At 30.3% G+C, this 15841-nt stretch overlaps 2 protein-coding genes and 1 long non-coding RNA gene across 5 annotated transcripts; 1 reads left to right on the forward strand and 2 right to left on the reverse strand.

Moving 5' to 3' along the window:
* The first annotated feature begins 237 nt into the window (after window positions 1-237).
* LOC109819137 (syntaxin-121) lies at window positions 238-2202 on the forward strand. Its single transcript, XM_020384748.3, has 2 exons — window positions 238-958; window positions 1414-2202. The coding sequence occupies exons 1-2, from the start codon at window positions 406-408 to the stop codon at window positions 1767-1769; spliced, it is 909 nt and encodes a 302-aa protein (XP_020240337.1). The 5' UTR covers window positions 238-405; the 3' UTR covers window positions 1770-2202.
* A 2823-nt stretch (window positions 2203-5025) lies between these two features.
* On the reverse strand, window positions 5026-9895 carry LOC109819134 (33 kDa ribonucleoprotein, chloroplastic). Of its 2 annotated transcripts, XM_083061241.1 has the most exons (7): window positions 9523-9895; window positions 8757-8858; window positions 7775-8071; window positions 7538-7667; window positions 6152-6236; window positions 5731-5794; window positions 5026-5573 (listed from the first exon to the last, which is right to left on the reverse strand). In XM_083061241.1, the coding sequence occupies exons 1-4, from the start codon at window positions 9850-9852 to the stop codon at window positions 7539-7541; spliced, it is 858 nt and encodes a 285-aa protein (XP_082917367.1). In that variant the 5' UTR covers window positions 9853-9895; the 3' UTR covers window positions 5026-5573; window positions 5731-5794; window positions 6152-6236; window position 7538. The 2 variants fall into 2 exon arrangements, with proteins under 2 accessions (XP_082917367.1, XP_082917366.1); XM_083061240.1 differs by lacking the exon at window positions 5731-5794.
* A 3235-nt stretch (window positions 9896-13130) lies between these two features.
* Window positions 13131-15118, reverse strand: LOC109819129 (uncharacterized). Of its 2 annotated transcripts, none has more exons than XR_014428287.1 (4): window positions 14934-15118; window positions 14628-14856; window positions 14001-14400; window positions 13131-13441 (listed from the first exon to the last, which is right to left on the reverse strand). It is a non-coding gene; the product is annotated as an uncharacterized LOC109819129 (long non-coding RNA). The 2 variants fall into 2 exon arrangements; XR_014428286.1 differs by having other exon boundaries at window positions 13935-14400.
* Between the last annotated feature and the right edge of the window lie 723 nt (window positions 15119-15841).

The following is a 15841-nucleotide window of genomic DNA, read 5'->3' on the forward strand; positions in this document are numbered from 1 at the left end:
TCTGCTACCATTCTACACATTCTTATTTTTCACACATATTGTAAAGCCACCATTTGTGCAAGACTCATCAACGATGCATAAAATAAAACCGTGTTTTTCTCATTATTCCTTGCGTAATAAAATACTTATTTAAAAAAATTGTTGCAATATGAACCAGTCTTGCCCACTTCCACCCATCTAATATTATTATTATTATTATTATTATTATTATTATTAATTATTTAAAGAAAAATTCAAACTCTTCCTTAGATGCTACCTTCCCATTTATATACATCCATTCTCAAGCCATATACAATTTTCCTCAATACATATATATTCACTCCTTCAAATAATTCTCTCTAATCTTATTACTTCTTTGATCAATATTTCTTCATTCACCACTTCAAAATCCAAACCATATATAAAATGAACGACTTGTTCTCGGGCTCCTTCTCCCGTAACACCGAGCAAGCCTCGCCGGACGGCCACCACGTGATCGAGATGGCGTCTCCTCCCTCCTCCGGCGGCGTAAACCTAGAGAAGTTCTTCGAGGAAGTTGAGTCGGTGAAGGAGGAGCTGAAGGAGTTGGAGCGTCTCCACGAGAGCCTACGTTCGTCCCATGAGAAAAGCAAGACCCTTCACAGCGCAAAAGCTGTGAAGGATCTTCGCTCTCGCATGGATGCTGACGTGGCACTTGCTCTTAAGAGAGCAAAGCTAGTCAAGATCCGGCTCGAGGCGTTGGACCGGTCCAATGAAGCGAGCCGGAGCTTGCCCGGCTCGGGACCCGGTTCGTCCTCGGACCGGACGAGAACTTCTGTGGTGAGTGGGCTGAGGAAGAAGCTGAAGGACTCGATGGACAGCTTCAACAACCTCAGACAACAGATATCGTCAGAGTACAGGGAAACCGTGCAGCGTAGATACTACACTGTCACCGGAGAGAACCCGGATGACAAAACTATTGACCTCCTTATTTCTACAGGTATATATACAACAATTCTCACAACTTTATAGTTTCATAAATGTTCATGCATGCTAATCAAAATTTTGTATTTAATTTGTTTCCTAGCTTATAGATAATTTTAAAGACTTATGAATATCAAGTAAATTGGGTCTTCTGGATCATGGGTTTTTTATCATCAGACTGATCATAGGGCCAAACGTTAATTGGAGTTTCATGCATATAATTGCTTAAGCAGTAGATTATATGCAATTATTCATGGTCATGAATGGTGAATTAATACTTGTGATTTAATAATAATAAATAAAAAAACCTATGTCATCTAATATGGTTTTGAGATAGACAGTAATATGAAAGCCTCCATGATTAATGTTTGAAACTTATCTATCAGTCTTAATTTTGTTTTAAGTAAAGGGTTGGTGACGTGATATGGAAATTGAGAAGTAAAATTAATTAAAATAACGAACTTGGAACAGGCGAAAGCGAAAGATTCTTGCAGAAAGCGATTGAGCAGCAAGGGAGAGCGAGCGTGATGGAGACGATTCAAGAGATTCAGGAGAGGCACGACACGGTGAAGGAGATAGAGAGGAACCTGAAGGAGCTGCACCAAGTGTTCATGGACATGGCGGTGTTGGTGCAGTCGCAGGGGGAACAACTAGACGACATCGAGAGCCACGTGGCGCGAGCCAATTCGTACGTCAGGGGTGGGGTCCAGCAGTTGCACGTTGCCAGGAAGCACCAGAAAAATACCCGAAAGTGGACCTGCATCGCCATCATACTGCTCCTCATTATAATCTTGGTCATAGTTCTCCCTATAGTTCTAAGAAACTGATCCTTGCCATTTTCATTTTCTCATCATGGTGGCTGCCAACGAATTTGACTTGTTCAAACCTTGTTATTACTATAATAATAATATTAGTCGAGTCAATTCGTGCAGCCTTGACCATTAGAAAATTATACCCTTCTTTTTTCGTGATTTTTTTGGTAGCATGTGTTGATTAATTTACATTGGTACCAGTTTGAAGATTGAGATATGTTGGTTTGGTTTGGTTTGGTTTCTAGAAGCGTTAGTTTAGGATTACTTGAGAACTTGTCCGGTTTTGGCATATGCGTGGGAGCGGAGAAGGGAGGCATGGTGGGACATTCTTTATTTTTGCAGATATGTATATTATTATTATTTATTGTAAGAAAATTTAATAAGTAGCTGTATATGCATGGGTGAACTAGTTTATGTATTGCAGTAGTCAGTTCAATTGTTTTGCCTCTTTATGCCGTTGTACAAAGAATTGCACCTTTATTAATTAATTAGAACTGCTTTTCCATAATAATAATAATCTACAACTATTATAAAGGGGATACAGGAGACTTAACTGTTTTTTGGTCTTCATTTTTTAATCGACCATTATACCCCCAAATATAAAAAATAAAAAAAAATCTTAAATTTTTTTAAATAATTATACACAATTTTCTAATATTTTATTAGTGAAGGCACGAAGTGTCTCTACCCCTCTAATAATAATAATAATAATAATAATAATAATAATAATAATAATAATAATAATAATAATAATAATAATAATAATAATAATAATAATAATAATAATAATAATAATAATAATAATAATAATAATAATAATAATAATAATAATAATCTATACCTATATATAAAAGTGATTCTTTATTTTCATATATATAATTTTTGGACTATTTTATCTTTAAATTTTTAAATAATAAAAAATATTAAAAATTAATTATTTTTATAAATTCAAGACTTGAATTTAAAATATTAATATTTAAAGATTATGTATAACACCGGTGGATTTAATAAATATTAATAATTCTTAAACACCTTTAAACAAGTATAAAAGATAAGATATCTTAAATTAATAATAATAATAATATTTTTTTTAACAACAAAAAAATTTATTAAAAGAGCTGATTAAGAGCATAAGGAGTGCCTTAAATTAGGACAAAGAAATAAAGTACACCTCAAACTATAAGGGCAACATACAAAAGCTATAAAGGATAGCCTTCATCAGTTTCAGCATTGCAACATGCCAAAACAAAGATGATCAACTACATGCAACTACACAAAAAAAAAAAAAAATCATAAACCCAACACAACCTCCAAAACAAGCTATGAACTTTGTTTAGGAATTTTTTTTATGGATTCTAAAGGGTTACACGTAGGGATGATAACAGGCGGGTCGGGTACGAGTTTCATCATACCTGTTCCCGTCTCTGCGAGTCAAATCCATTCCCGTTCTCGTACCCGTATCCGTCCGATATGTGATTTTCATCCTCATCCCCGTTCCTAAGGGTATCGGGTATACCCGTACTCGTACCCGTCAAATTTTTTATTTTTTATTTTTTGTAAAAAATATATGATATTTTTAAATTATTTTTTTATTATATTTATAATTATAATTAGGCTATTTCTCTATCTCATATTATAATAAATAATCACATATAAAAAAATATTAAAATTCTTTAATATAATTAAATTGAAAGTAGGTATTAAATTAAAAATAAGAACGGGGACGGGTATGGGTACGGGTACTGGGCAGGTAAGTACATACCCGTACCCGTACCTGATTTAATATATCGGGTCTTACCCGTACCCGGTCAAACCGGGTATTTCCCGTCAAAGTCGGGATAGGTTCAGGTATTACCTACGGGTACGGGTATATTTGTCATCCCTAGTTACACGTCCATGTTGTCGAAGAGTAATAAAATCCTTTTTTCCTTACTTTAAGCCACTTCCACGAATGGAGGGTAGTCATAGGTGAGGGTGATTTAAGAGTGGTATCATGTGTCAACTTTGGTGGGAATTTGTATAATCTTAATACATGTTTAATTTATCTTTGAAAATCAACAAAATCACGTTGAATGGAAAAAACAAAAAATTTTACTTTTTTAATGTGTATTTGTTTTTCCGTTCCATCCAACTGAATGTCAACGCATCCCTCTCTTATTTTTACATTTTTGTCTTGGAAAATCAAAAAACTTCATTCAACAGTATTGAAACGATAAAACAATAACACCCTAATTTAATGTATAGGAATGTGTGAATTCCCGTTTGCATTAATGTAAATGGTTTCAAACACACCCTTAGTGTCATGTTTTTATGATGATTCATGAAAGAAAATATTTCAATCTATTCATTTCCTACCAAATTTGTTGGATGAAATTATATTGATGGTTTACGTAGATCAATTTTCATAGTGAGATTTTTTATATATTAACATTTAGTTTATAATTTAAATATATTTTTCATCCTAGTAAATATGCCCATTTTCTAATTCTTATTAGAGGTGTCAATGAACTAACCCATTTATATCTGTACAAGTCAATATTTGTAAATGAATTGACCCATCCTAATTCGAATTTTATGCTAGTCACTTATTTTGTGACCCAACTCATTGGCCATTTTATCTTATAATTTATATTTTATTTAATTTTTTAAAGAAAAAAATGCTAGGTTAGTTAACACCGGTGATTAAAGAATCAAAAGAAGAATATGAAGACTTAATTTTAACTTTTAATCATGTATCTTGTTCTATGTTTCAAATGTTATAAATGTGCTTCTCGTTAGGCTTAGATAGGTTAGATTCTGAGTGCTTGAAGTGGTTGCTTCTCTACCTTGATTAAAACTTAACTAATCAATGTAACAAGAGTTTTATAAAGTCAAAATCAATCAAACACGAAGTAATGTTAAGTAAAAGTTTAACAAAAGATTTATTAATAAACACGTGTCTTATACAACAGAGTAATTAGTTATGAATAGTATTAATCAATAACATTTAAAACTTCTTTTCTGACAAACCATGTTTCTCTGTTTTAATTAATTATAACTTGAGTTTAATCAACTACCAAAAAATTCAAGTTCTATTTTGCGAAAAGATAAACTTTCTATTTTAATCGATTAGATGGATTTATCTTAACCGATTACAAAGTATTGGGAGTTATTGATTAAGTTTTGTAAAAACAAATTAATTGATTACATTTTTATTTTAATCGATTAAACCGACCATAAGTGGCATAAACATTCATATTTTAATCGATTAAAACTATTTTGAAAACAAGTCTAGAAGTATTAAGGTGATCAAATTAATGATTACTCAGATATTTTAATCCATTACATTTATGAAAATGATTTTCCATAAATATCATTTGTCATTCTCTATGAAAAACAAGTCAAGAAACATTTCGAAAAATTTTTCAAGAGAGAGAGATTTTTTCTGACTTCACTGAATATCATCACCTACCTTAGAGCTTTTCAAAGTTTATCAAGAAGTTAAGGTAGAAGGGCCAATTTGGAAATAGCTACCCATCAAGGTGCTTTCTTTCCTTACCTTGGTTCAGGGTTTAGGGTGGTGTTCTGATCTTTAGAGAAGGGTTCTTTGAAGGTTCTTGTAAGAATTGGATAGGGTTTTCAATTGAGCAAGGTTGAAGACAAGCTCATGGAGTTTGAGTGAGGTTTTGTTGATCAAGGTTCTGGTCTTGTTTAGAGGCTCCAATAACTCTTGAGGAATGCCAGCCTCCAACTCTTCCTCTTCATGGACTTCAGGCCGGAGGTTGTTGGTTCCCTTCCTTGCTTGTTGGGATTTGGTGGGTAAGCTTTTCAGGGACCATCCTAAAATTCAGAAAACCACATTTAAAAATATTTCTAGGAATATTTTTAAAATTTAAAATGATTAGAAAAAAATTAGAAATACAAGTTGTAATTGGATTACATAATAAGTTCATAACATCCCATGTTCCTATAGGACTATAACATTCTCATCCCTCACCTCACCATGGGAATAAAGATGAAGCAAAACACGGTATTGTTACTTCCCCTGGCATGAACAATACCTGAGAATAAATTTTTAAAACTCACAACAAATATGAAAATATAACATTTTCAAATTCACCAATCTAGGGAACAAATTTTTAAACCTTGAAAAAAAAACACCTCAAAGGGTAAATAAAAAACATCATGACAATAAATTGAACAAACAAAAGGAAGAAGAATTCATGAGTCTATGAAAAATGATTGAACTTCTTCAATATAGTAGTACATAGCATCTTCCTTATCATTTTTGAAAAGTCCACACATTAAACAAGTAATATATTAATGTCAAGTTTACATATTTTGTAACAAAGTAAAAGAACCAGGAAATAATAAGTTCACTTAAAATTTGGTTACAAAAATAAAAATAAAAGATATACCTTGTTTCCGATGGTAAGGAGGATTGTCTTTCTCACATTAGTCGTCCTTGTCAGCAAGAATGATAGCCGACGTCAAGGAACGTAACTGTTTCCACCAAATTGGGATTAGCGTTAATCCTAACTAATTAATTTTATATTTCTAACTTCCATATTTTAAATTAATAGATCAATCAATAATTAAAACTTACATAGACCCTAAAATGTAAAAGGTAGTAATATTTTAATGAAAAAGGATAATATAAACACTAGTTTATTATTTAGGCCTATGTGAGAAGGGTACAAAGTGCCCTTCAAATTATCAGGCACCACATTTTCTTGCTAATTGTTTTGCCGTGATTTTACTGTTCAGTTTCGTTGGTAACTAAATTTATATAAAAGAAGAGATGATACTAGTCTTTGGATTTAGGTTCAATATTCATTGTCGTTGTAATCTTTTCTATTAATAAAAAGAAATGAAGAGATGATACTAATAGCTTTGTAGTTCTCCTATTCGATTTGGTGTTCTCTAATTTTTGCAATTTCTAAATGAAGTGTAATGATGAATCTCCCATTTGAATCACTGCACGAAAGGTCCCTTTTGCATATTCATAAAATATTGTGAAGACATATGTCTCCGCAATTCTTTTAGCTCCTGCTTGTGTTATGAATGAGTTCTCAACTGTCTCGAGCCAACAAATGGATCATTACTCCAAAATACCCAAATGCTGACAAAATGAACCATATTAAAGGTGAAATGACCTAGGCAAGTTCAAAATATACACATTTAGATTAACAACACATTGACCCCAATTATTATGCTTGTCTATGATTGGTTCTCTTCTATTGTTCATGCCTAATCCTTTGTCACAAATGTTTCCAGTTATCCCCTGTAGATTGATCCCACAGAAACTGTTTGGTTGAATAATTTTAATTTACCTTACGGCAAACTTAATGAACATGACCATAATGAAGAAAAAGAAAACCCATAGCCTTAGAGACATGCCAAAAAGAATCTCTAACCATTTCTCTATTGTAAGCTGCCACTGGTCTATTTCCATTGGATGAGTTCATGTCAAATCTCTAGACTGACTATCTCAGTGGAAGATTAAATTAAGTTTAATACAACAGAATTTACATTACAATTTAAATTTTGACTAAAACAACCCAAGTCAGCATGCGTGTATATGGTTGAAGTTTGAAACATAAACGTTTAATCATATCAGCCTAATATTTCACATCCAGACTTCTGGTTGGAGATATTCAAAAGAGATATTCAAATATTCTCAAGGTGTAGTTAGTGTATGCCAATGTAACTAACAACTGACTGGAAATGTGAGGAAGATCACAGTACGCAATGCTAACTGAAAATATGCACATTTTGTGGATAAAAACAATGATCTCACATACCTCATGTGCTGACACTAAACACCATTTCCATGATATCAACATTATTTCCTGTATTTTCATGAATTACTGGAGGAGATGAAGTCTTCTTATCTGCAGCTAGTTTCAGTCGTAAGGGTCGCCCTTGAACCTCCTGAGAACAGTATGTTACATATGCAAAGAAAGTGGTTACATAGTTAAATCAATATATCACAAGATGCATTCAAAATAGCAAAACTAATCTTCCAAAATTGTTCATACCACACCATTCATAGAATTTAAAGCAGCCTCTACATCCTCAGCAGTTTGAAAAGAGACAAACCCATATCCCTGAGATTTTCCACTGTTCCTTTCATAGATGACTTTGGCACTCAAGAAGCCTGGCTGCTCAGCAAAGGCATCTCTAAGACCCTGTGAGGTCAGACCCCAACCAAGGTTTCCAGCATAAATCTTGTGAGGACTGTCTACAAAGCCTCTGTAGTTGGAGCCCATTACTAGCCGTTTGCCTCTTTTGGGTATTCGTGTGAAGTTTACCTTAATAATCCTACTTCCAATTTCCTATTTATCATCACAACCATTACCATCAGAATGAATTCTGCTCGCATGTACAGCACAGCAAACAATTGAATTGTGAAGGTAATTTTGAACAGAAAGCTGGATTGGCATAAAAGGGTTTTCATGGCCTGGTTGTGTCCTTTATGGTCTTTTATATGATATTTCCTAAACCAAGACCCAAAATGATAAGAAGGTGGATATCTTTTACATAAATGATAATAAGACATGGAAAACTGAACTTTGATCTAACTATTTCATAACCAACCCTTGATTATGCAACAAGTTATTAATCCTGTTTCTGTATTCACTGAACACGGAGACCTGTTCACCTCCATCTTCACCGTCTCAATAGATTACTAAATTGCCATCCAATATGACAATGACATAATAAGACAAAACAAACTCAAATTAGAATAACTCAAAACCCAGCTAATCAGGACATGTCCAGCTCCAAATACATGCGCATGTATTTTATCACATTCCATTGATTTTGCAATCAAAGGTTATAATTCCGCATTGTACCCTCATTTCAACTGAACCAAATCCAAACACATAATACATACGTACAGAATAGTCTAGCTAGTAGCAAAATGAAAGAGCACCCTGCTTTGCGATCTGGACTATTTCATTTTCAATGAACAACGAATCACTCATTCGAAAACCACTGATATTAGTGTATGAGACTTACCGAGCCATCAAACATTTGAATCGCACGTTCAGCTTCCTCCACACTCCCCATTGTAACAAACGCAAACCCTCTACTTCTATTTGCTATGTCATCATACACAATCTACATAATTCAACCACCAAAAACGCAAAAACGTAATCTGCATAAGTTAACTTACAAAAACTCTATCCTACAAGTTTTTGGCACCCAACATTCACAATTACACAAATTTTAATTTTTGAAATGGCACATTTTGTCACCATTAGTGAATATGTGACAAGTTGATTGTTGATGAGCTACGATAAAACTTGACATGACTAATAATATTATATCATCATTCATATGTCATATTAACAATTTATTTCATCAATCAATATATCAAATCAATAATCAACATGTTGCATCTACAATCAATATGTCACATCAATCAATGTATCAAGTTATTATCTAACAATGTTAGTAGTAGTTAGGCACAATGAGCAAACTTATGAAAATTTAGATGGCAAAATGTACAATTTTAAAATTTGGATGGCAAAATTTATGAAATTATAAAATATAAGTGACAAAAAGTACAATAAAAATTAATTCATATATAAACTAATTTTAACTCATGAAGAAGCTAATTTCTCATTTACTTCCTATATTCTTTTCCTATAAATATTTCTAGAGAAATTTATTATATCGTCCACAAAACAAAAATCTTAATCTATTAATCAAACAAACAAGAAAAGAATCACCAAAAAAATGCAAAAAAAAAAAACAGTTTTAAGAAAGGAAAAAACAAAACCTCAACGGATACAACATTGCCAGCCTCTCCAAACAGCTGAGCCAACTGGGAAGAGAGCAATGCGTAAGGCAAGTTTCCTACATAGAGCCTCTCCGATTGGTTTGCCTTTGGCTTTGATTTTAGTAAGGTTTCACGTTCAAGGGGTTGTTCTCGAGTGTCTTGGAAGGAAAGCGAAGGAGAAGGAGAAGGAGAAGGAAGGGCAAAATGGTAAAGTGAGAGATGAGAAACAATGACTCTGTTGAAGGGTTTGAGGGATATGAGCCTGTGTCTGAAGCTAAAGGTTAGTGAAATGTCACAGATAACGGAGGAAGCAGCCATGGCGACCCACATCGCACTATTAACGTTTTTCGGATAAGTTACAGGTTTCCAAAACAAGCACCCATTTTTTATGACCCAGAAAAAATATTTTATTTAATTATTTCAGTGTTTCTAATTTTTAATTTATCATCTAATCGTTTTTTTATTTAAAAGTAAAATATATATAATTTAAAGTAATTTAGATTCATTTGTTCTTCAGTTTTAGTCTTACTTTTATGTTATTTTAATTTTGATTTTTTCTATACGAATATTTAAATTTTCTTTAATTATTTATCTTTTCATTTTTTGAATTAATTTTCAATATATTTTTTTAAGAAAATTATCGATAGGTAAAAAGCATTTTATTTGTATCACTATGTAAATATTTATTGTAAATCAAAATACAATTAACAAAATTATTTATCGACTATCTCATACAACTTTTCTTTTGTATTTATTTGTACACTTGATTTTTTTTTACCTGCTTTAATTTTTTTTATCCATTTTTAAAAGTAAATTTTAATATTTTTAATAGATAAAAATAATATTATATAACAATCTAAATTATTTACTATTGCGTAAAAATATAAATTATAAGTTAAAATATTTATTATTATGAACTTTAATTATTTACAATTGACTAAATTATTTTTTTTATCTTTTGTCTTAATTTTAATATTCATTTTGATTTTTTATTTTTTATTTTGATCTTTAGTCTCTTTAAATTGGATCAATTTGATATTTTAAAATAATTATCATTTTAATTTTGTGACACAGTTTTGAATATTTTTTTTAATTAATTTAAGACATAATTTGTCTCATTATATTTCTTAAGTTTAACTTAATTGGTGTTTGAACTAGAATGGATATAAATATAGAGAAAATTATGTGAAAAATAAATTTTATAAACAACTAGAAAATAATATAACAATAGTTATCTAATTTTTTAGTTACTTGTTGAATTCATTTTCACACAATTTTCATCATGTGTTATTTGTTTTAGCTCAAACCTTAGTTGAGTTCAATAATTCTTACATTGGTAAATTAATAAAACAAATTTCACATTTTGAATCAATTAAAATAGAATTTAAAATTATGTCACAAATTGAAAATAATCACTATTTTTAAAATAATCAAATTGACTCAAATTAAAAAGATAAATAATTAAAATATTTTTTAAAAATATAGGATCAATTAAATCTTAAAAAATGAAATAGAAGATCATAGACTATATAATTTATATATTCAAAAATATTTATTTTTTATACATTTTAATTTTATAAAATTAAACATTTATCTTAAATATTGTAAAAGTTAAAACACTAGTTATATTTATATACCTTTACTCAAATAATTACTAAAATTAATCTTTAATAAATTATCTATTTTTATTGCTACCAAGCATGTAGATCAATATTGGAGGCCCCAAATTTGTATTCTAGATATGTAGTTGCATTAAATATTTCAAGGAAAATTTTTATCACTCATAATGATTCTAGCCTACTTGAACAAAATTGCCTCTTATAGGAGACATCAAAATGTTTTTCATATACAAGATCAAAAATCGAACTTATGATTACATGTAGATTGAACATCCTTAATTAGTAAACAAATGAAGAATTTTTTACCATTCTAAGTAAGTAAATTGTCTTTTATAAAATTGTTCTAACTTAAATAAAGATCTCAAATTTGAATCAAAGATACACAAATGCATTACTTAAGTACTCTAACTTGAATGTGATAAATCCTAGTGAAAAAAGAAAATTGGTTTACAACAAAGATATTGATCTAATAGTTAGAAAATAATTAAGGATTATTTGATATATCCATTTTTTGTTTTTATTTTTGGTAAAAATAGAAAATAATTGTAAAAACATGTTTGTTTAAGTTTTAAAAAAATTTCTATGGAAACATTTCGAAAAATAAGCCAAAATTGAAACGAAAAGAAAAAGTCGTTTTCAAAAATTTTTCAACAAAATAAAAATATTGCAACATAAATTGAAATTATAAAATAATTTGTTCCTTTATTTCCTTTTAGAATTTCATCATCCGCCGCTTCTTCCTATTTATGCTATTTTTTTTTATTATGAATTTTCTTTTATTAAACATATAAAATGAATTATAAACGCATAAACATATAAATATTTTTTATATATTTTCTCTCACTTATTAAATCATTCTCCAACTCATTTCTCTATATCTTATATATATAATAGAAACATTTTGTTTTTCAATTATAAAGCCTTCTCTTAACATGTCTTCAAGTTGTCTAAAACTTATGTAGCTCCCCTATGCTTTTGTATCGTATAATACATGGTATTCATTGGTAAGTTCCAAATTGAATCGATAAGGTACCATCGAATCGTCAATCGTATAAATTTGATTTAACAACATGATTATCGCTTGCATACCTTTCATCTTTCAACCATGCAGAAAACAAAAGACATGATAATCTTCCTTCAATTTGCTTCATGTATTCGTATTCAATATGATATTCTTGGATACTTGACCGATACGTGTCAATAAGTATCCTAACTTTTAAAAATATTATGAAAATTTTATTAAATTCCGATACATACTTCACCGATACTTATTGATGATACGTATGGATAAAGTATTCAAATTTTTTAAAAATTATGAAATATCCATTACAGCTAAATAAGATATATAAACATGTTTAATATAAAAACATAGAAATATTGGTCATTGATGAACTGTAAATGAAAATTATCTTCTATATAGATAATTATAAGAAAGGAATGAAAATTAGTAGTATTATTTCTATTCGTAAATAATAAAAAGTAATTTATGATGATATGATTTATAATTTATTTATTTTTAGTAATATACAATAAATATGTTTTTAATTTAGATTTGCAAAATAGCAATTATATATTTAATGTTTATGAATTTTCATCAAAATTACAAGTACATATTTATTATATTGTATGAACATTGATACATATGATGACACGTATCTTACAAGTATCGTATCTTATATATTTTAAAATTAATCATATCGTCATATCGGATACGTGTCGTATCCGATACGCCTATCGTATCGGTATATCATAGCTTACTATGGATTGCTGTCCCAGACACCCTCAGTAACGAAAGTTCAAGAAGAGTGAGGAAATCATCCAGAAAGCATGGAGAGAGGGATCAAAGATTTCCAAGCCAGTTAGAAACAGCAAATTGAAATACATAAATGAATATCAAAGACTAGAACATAACAGACTTTTATTAACACACGGACATTGCCATGCCATATTAAGAGGAAATAATGAGATATCTGAAACTGACTCAGGTGGTAATTGAATGTAATAATTCTTTCATTCTTTGAATCTTTTGAGTGCTACAAATTCTATCTTTGTTTATTCATTTGTAGACTGTCATTCAGTAGAAAAACTTTTAACTCTTCTAAACTATTATTAATTACAACATGTATAAGATCATAAACATATTAGACATCTTAAGTAAATCCATAGCTACTAGTTGGGAGATTCAGTATTAATTTCAGTGTCACTAGGAATCTGTTTCTCTCTCACACACCCAAATCTGCAGCTTTCCTGGATTTAGATTTCTCCAACACAGGCAGGCAAATTGTATTACTTACATGTTTCTGCATCATAAGATACCAGTTATAATAAATGTTTAGTTACTGCTATCACAATGCACAACAATTCATATAAAATTGCAATTTGGTATAACCAGGACAAAGCATATTATGCCTCCAGAACGAAATTCCTCACAATAAACACAAGAAACTGCAACAGAACCTCTTAATCTGGTCGCTTGCAACAATGGGATTTGGTGCAACATTGCAGCACCAAACCCACTAATCTCCTTGCAAATCAAATTTCAAAGTTGCATATACATATATTCAATTCTTAATCTTCTATTCTAATAAATTTGGCCACATGAGATATTAATGAAACAAGAAAAATAACTAATGAAAACTGGTTAAAATGTTGGAATGTGTATGATGAATTTTAAGAAAAGGAAGAAAAGATTTTGAGTAAAAAAAAAATCTAATTATTTATTTATATTCATACAAATATATAATAATTTTACATTTGCAATTAGTATCGTAGTAAATGCAGTAGCATAGTTACCGCAATGGCAACCGCAATTTAGAATCACGATTTAAAGTATCACATTGAAGGTTTGATGTTGACAACCTCCTTGATGAGGGCCTTGGCGAGAAGCATCTTTGTGGATTTCTTCACGAGGCTTTCGGGGATGTTTACGCCATTGTTGATGAATATTATGTGTGTTTGATTCGGCGTTTTAAATGCACGTATATAGAAAAATTCACGTCAAAAACAAAAACAAAATAAAATAAAAAAGACGTAGAGGCAGCTACAGGATGATAAACACACCTCCTTTTTAAAAAAAAAATATATAAAAGTCTAAATTACCCTTAAAAAAATGAAATTTCTAAATTTACACCCTCCTTCCCCGCATCCCCGTTTACCGCATCCCACACCCCCTTCCCCGCACCCCCCTTCCCCGCACCCTGCATTCTTGGCTTATAACTCCAGATGCTCCAATTGCATGGTTAATCATAGTTATTACAGTCTTCAAGAACAAAACAAAAAATGTGATCGTAGAAACAAGTCGGTCAGAAGCATTTGTTTAACCTTTTTTCATATGGCAATTATAAACAATGCACTAATTGTTAAAAAAATTATTATCATGAACTGACAGAGACAGTATCTCATGGGAAAACTGTTGCATATAATATAACCATGTTAAATTGAAAACTATATAAATATTAATCTATATCTACAAGAATTCATTCATACCGTTGGACCTGCCAACAAAGAAGTCCCTGAGTCTGCAATGGCTGAACAACCATCAGCACAATATCTTGATAGACAATTAGATCAGGTCAGACCAAATAAATTGAAACTATAACGCATTAATGAAAATGCCAACAATACATCATGGGAAGAACAACTTGTCACTTCTGCTAACACATTTTCTACTCATACCAGTGGGTTTACCGGCAATAAGTACATCTCCCATATCAAACTGAAAACAAAAATGAAAATTAACAAAGAGAAAAATGTAAATAAAAAAAATATTAAGAATTAAAAAAAAAGTATAACCTGCCAATATCCTTTTCTGGTCACAGGCACGTAAGTGTGCTTTCCCTTATAGTGAGCAGGATCAACACCACCAAAAACAATCTCACCCCCTTCCTCTTCCTTTGGGTTGCGGTTGAACCAGAATGAAAATACCGGTTCCTTAATGAGACCTTATTGCGGGGGTGCGGGGAAGGGGGGTGTGGGGTGCGGGGAAGGGGGTGCGGGGAAAGGGAGTGCGAGAAGGGGGTGTAAATTTAAGAATTTTTTTTAAGGGTAATTTAGACATTTTATATATTTTTTTTTAAAAAGGGGGTATGTTTATACGAGAGTGGAGGTGTGTTTATCATCTGTCATTAAAAAATGATAAGCATTTTTTTTTATATCGTCAAATGAAATTTGTTTCTCGTTGCAATTGATTATTTTTTAGAAAAAAAAAACTATTTACAAAATAAGTTATATGTTTAAGATTACAACGATTTTTTTTTAAAATAAATTAGTTTATAAAACTGAAATTTTTGAAATGTATAATTATTTTTACAATGTTTTTTTTAGTTAATTTACTACATAAAAATATATTTTTTAATCCAAACAAATTTATTACAATAATTGATTATTGAAATAATTTAATTTTCAGATTTTTTTAAATATTCTCCTTGTCTTTTATCTTTCTCACTTCTCTCTTTTTTCCCTCCCTATTCTTTCTTTTTATTTTCCTTTTACTTATTACTATGGATTATTGTGAAAAATTTATTAATATATTTTTTATTAATAAATATTTCAAATTATTTTTGAATTATTAAATATTTCAAAATTTGACTAATGAGCATTTTTAATAAAATTTAATATTGAAAGTTCTATTTTTTAAACATACTAAAAATAAAATTTATAAATGATAAAAATGAAATTACCTTATCTAAATAAATTTTTGC

This window comes from Cajanus cajan, chromosome 7, assembly GCF_000230855.2.
Source record: "Cajanus cajan strain Asha chromosome 7, NIPB_CcT2T_4, whole genome shotgun sequence".
In the NCBI taxonomy this organism is placed as follows: Eukaryota; Viridiplantae; Streptophyta; class Magnoliopsida; order Fabales; family Fabaceae; genus Cajanus; species Cajanus cajan.